The 3,592-nt window shown below is 40.5% G+C and overlaps 1 protein-coding gene across 1 annotated transcript; it reads right to left on the reverse strand.

Annotated features, from left to right (window-relative positions):
* Positions 1-373: 373 nt before the first annotated feature.
* On the reverse strand, positions 374-925 carry LOC113260294 (interferon alpha-2-like). Its single transcript, XM_026505999.1, has one exon. The coding sequence runs from the start codon at positions 923-925 to the stop codon at positions 374-376; it is 552 nt and encodes a 183-aa protein (XP_026361784.1).
* Positions 926-3,592: the final 2,667 nt, after the last annotated feature.

The following is a 3,592-nucleotide window of genomic DNA, read 5'->3' on the forward strand; positions in this document are numbered from 1 at the left end:
GTGCAAGCAAAATCGATTTTTAAAAATTGCTTTTATTTCCCATAACTTAAAAATAAGCAGTAGTCTTATATAAAAAATAATTCTAAACAAGTGGTTTATGAGCAATAAATATTTAAATAGTATGAACAGGACAAATATTTCAAATAATTTAAATAAATAAAAAGTACAAAAGATTTGAAGTATTGCAGATGAATTGTGCATTTCCCTGTTCTAAACAACTTACAACAATTAACATAACTTTATAATAATCCCATACATTTGCTATTATTTTTTTTTTATCTTCTGTCATAAAGATAGAGATGAAAATTGCACTTTGAGTCCTAGAAAATAACCGTTTAGTTGACCAGATGAGTTTTCAGACTCGGCATCTTTTTTATTTCCTGAGTTTCCCTGCGAGCTCGTTAACGAAGAACAAGCACCTTCTGATTTCCACCCTGACAACCTCCCAGGCACAGCGGCTGTATTTTTTCTTTTCAAGATAGAGACCGATTCCATGGAAGTATCTCTTCACAGCCAGTCTGGAGTTCTCGCTTCCCAGGAGTAACTGTTCCACATTCTTTTCCTCCTCCAAACATGTCTCCAGGTCTTCCAGCTGCTGATGAAGTCCAGCGAGGAATTTGTCTAGTGGGGTCTCATCCCAAGCCACAAGAGAGCCACTTTGGCTGAAGAGGTTGAAGATCTGCTGGAACATCTCATGCATGACAGCTGTGGCTTCTGTCTTCTCAAACTTGCTCCCATCCACAAGCATCTGAGGAAAGCTGAAGTCAGTCCTATCCTTCAGACAGGATAGAATGGAGATTCTCTCCATTTGACTCAACAGCACGAAGGGTTCTGGATGGCTTGGACGCAGGGTGCAGTCCAAAGAGCAGGCAGGGCTGGAGCACAGCATCACCAGGGCCAGCAGCACAGAGATCGAGAGGGCCATTAGGCAGCTGGGGGGGATTCTGCAGGACTGCCTGAAGAGGAAGTCTCAGTAAGTTCTGAGAACTTTGGGTGCTGAGTGCCTTTTAAATAGTGAGTATAGAAACTTTCATTTTCTGGGTTTTTCCATTGTCGTGCTTTCCTTTCCCTTTCTACTTTTTTTTTATTTTTACAAAGTCAATTAAAAAGGTACATTTATTAACATGAGCACCTAGATGGGGGACTCCAACCACGTGTGCCAATGCAGTATTTACAGAGCATTATAACATATATTTTCATATTTTTCACACCTCCCAGGTTGTTCTTGGAAAGAAAAGCCTAGACAAAGTCAGAAAAGGGAGAAATATTTATGCAAGAAATGATGGTCTTTCCAGGTCAACAGGAAATATAAAAAAGCTTATAAAACAGGAGATTTAAATTTTTCTTATATTTTCCTTATTTACACTATTCCCCCTTCTTTAACAAGTTTCAGTTGTATATGTACTTCAAAGTTATCCCTTGAGTTGGTTACTGAAGATATTGTTTGGAAAACAATTTTGCAGATATCATTTGTCAAAAATAAATTATGGTCTGCCAAGCAAGCACTTTGCTAGGTGTTGGTTTCCCTAAAAGATTCAAGTTTGCATGTGTGCGATTCTCTTGGTTCTCTACCAAGTACAACCTTTCACAGTAAAACCTTTGCCTTAGCCATTGTGTGGTAATCCGGGTAATCTCATACCCTTAGGTACTGCACTGACAAGTCATATCCTACCACTTACTCAGGGCTAATGGGGCTGCAACAGTGTTCAAAGCTTACCATGATATGTCTTCATTGAATCTGTAACATACAGATTATTTTAATAATATTAATGGCAGCAATCTTCAAATTATTTGTAGGCTCTCAGCAAAGTGTTTTACAAACAGTAGTTCATTTAAACTTCACAACTTCCCTATGAGGTAATTATTCTAATTATATTTTGCAAATAAGGAAACCAAAAACTCAAGACAGGTTACTTAACTTGCTAAAAGTCGCAATTTCTTATATGCGTGGGACTTCACCTCTATACTGTTCTGCCTCCATATTACTTCATAATCTTAAGCATTCTCCTTTGGCTACATTCTGTTTGTTTGTCATTAAGTAATCAATTTAATTATTTGTTTAATGTTTGGCTGCCCTGATAAACTGTACCTAGTATGTGTACCTTGAGTGCCTGTCACAGACGAGGCATGCAGAGAACTTACTGTCCCATAGCAGGCACAAAAAGGACTACGTTTTCCAAAAAGTGAGTAGACCTTAAATTTGGGGACTATGTCAGAAAATGATAGTCTTCTGAGAGCAGGGATAGTAAGAATAACGTTTATTCTGCAGCACTGCTTTCCAAACAATATCTTCAGTGAGTTTAAGACCAACTCAAGTGATACTCATTTAAAATGGATGCTTTAACCTCCGCGATAATTTCTGAAAATATTTCATAGGGGAACAGGGCGTTTCAAAGATCCACTAGAGATCAACAAAACACGTCATTTGGAAGACAGGACTGGAACTTGGCAAGTGAAGAGGGAGTTGTCTCCTCTCCAAGTGTATGGTGAAGTCTCTGAAATAACCGAATGGTGTTTTTAAAAAAAAGATTTATTTATTTATTTATTTTAGAGAGAGAGAAAGAGCGTGAGCAGTGGGAACGGGCAGAGAGAGAGAGAAACTCAAGCAGACTTTGCTCTGAGCAGGGAGCCTGACTTGGGGCTGGATCCCACGACCGGGAGATTGTGCCCTGAGCCAAAACCAGGAGTCTGACGCTTAACTGACCACGTCATCCAGACACCCGCAAACGGTGTTTTTGGTCACTAAAACGGCAACTGGAGAGTAAGAACTTGCTAAGTGTTCATTTAAGATGGGAAGAACATCGTCAGAGGAGAAGGCCCAATCTAGTGGCCCGTAGACTCTGGGGCTGGACTCCTGGGATTCATGTCGTAGTCCAGCCTTTGCGCTGATGTGTGACCTTGGGCTCCTCATTTTTCTCCTCTGTCATACGGAAATGATAATCATATCTATTTAACCAGGTTGTTGTGAAGACAGGACGATGTCACATACCTGGAACAATGCCTGGGCAAAATAAGCACTCAACGTCTGTTAGCCACAATGGAGAAAACTAAGCCATCCGACTGTGGGAACCGGGTGGCTGTTTCCCTGAGGTGATCTGCTTCCCTTCCCTTCCTTCTCAGCTCACTAATAAACATTTTTATTTCTAATCTGATCTGTTATGTGAACATGAGCATGTGTTTATGTGACAGGGAGTGCTCCGTCCAAATGACTAACATCTATTAGCTTCCGGGTAATGGCTGACCTCTCACACATCAATAAAATGGCCATCCGATCTATAATCCAGTCTCTTTTGAGTGTGAGTTGGTATGACTAAGTCCTCAGAATCTGATCTTCTCTGTGAGAAAAAGTAAACTTATCTAGATAGATGGGTTCTCTGATTCAGCAAAGAGGAAAACCAGCCAGCCTTTTAGGTAATAGTCTGCCTTAAAGGTCCAGCTGCCCTCCCTGGGGTCTTGTCTCACACCGGCTGCGGCTGGTTTGAATCTGCCACTCTGTAGAGCCCCTGATCCCTTGTGTAGTGTAAGTAACATTTCGTCATTGGGACAGAGAAGATGTCACTTTTTTTTCCTTTCATTTTCAGCATCTACTTTC

The sequence above is a fragment of the Ursus arctos genome, unplaced genomic scaffold (genome assembly GCF_023065955.2).
Source record: "Ursus arctos isolate Adak ecotype North America unplaced genomic scaffold, UrsArc2.0 scaffold_18, whole genome shotgun sequence".
In the NCBI taxonomy this organism is placed as follows: Eukaryota; Metazoa; Chordata; class Mammalia; order Carnivora; family Ursidae; genus Ursus; species Ursus arctos.

What these genes read in the sequence shown, in the direction of transcription:
- LOC113260294 (XM_026505999.1), bottom strand. Translation starts at nt 925, where the DNA reads ATGGCCCTCTCGATCTCTGTGCTGCTGGCCCTGGTGATGCTGTGCTCC.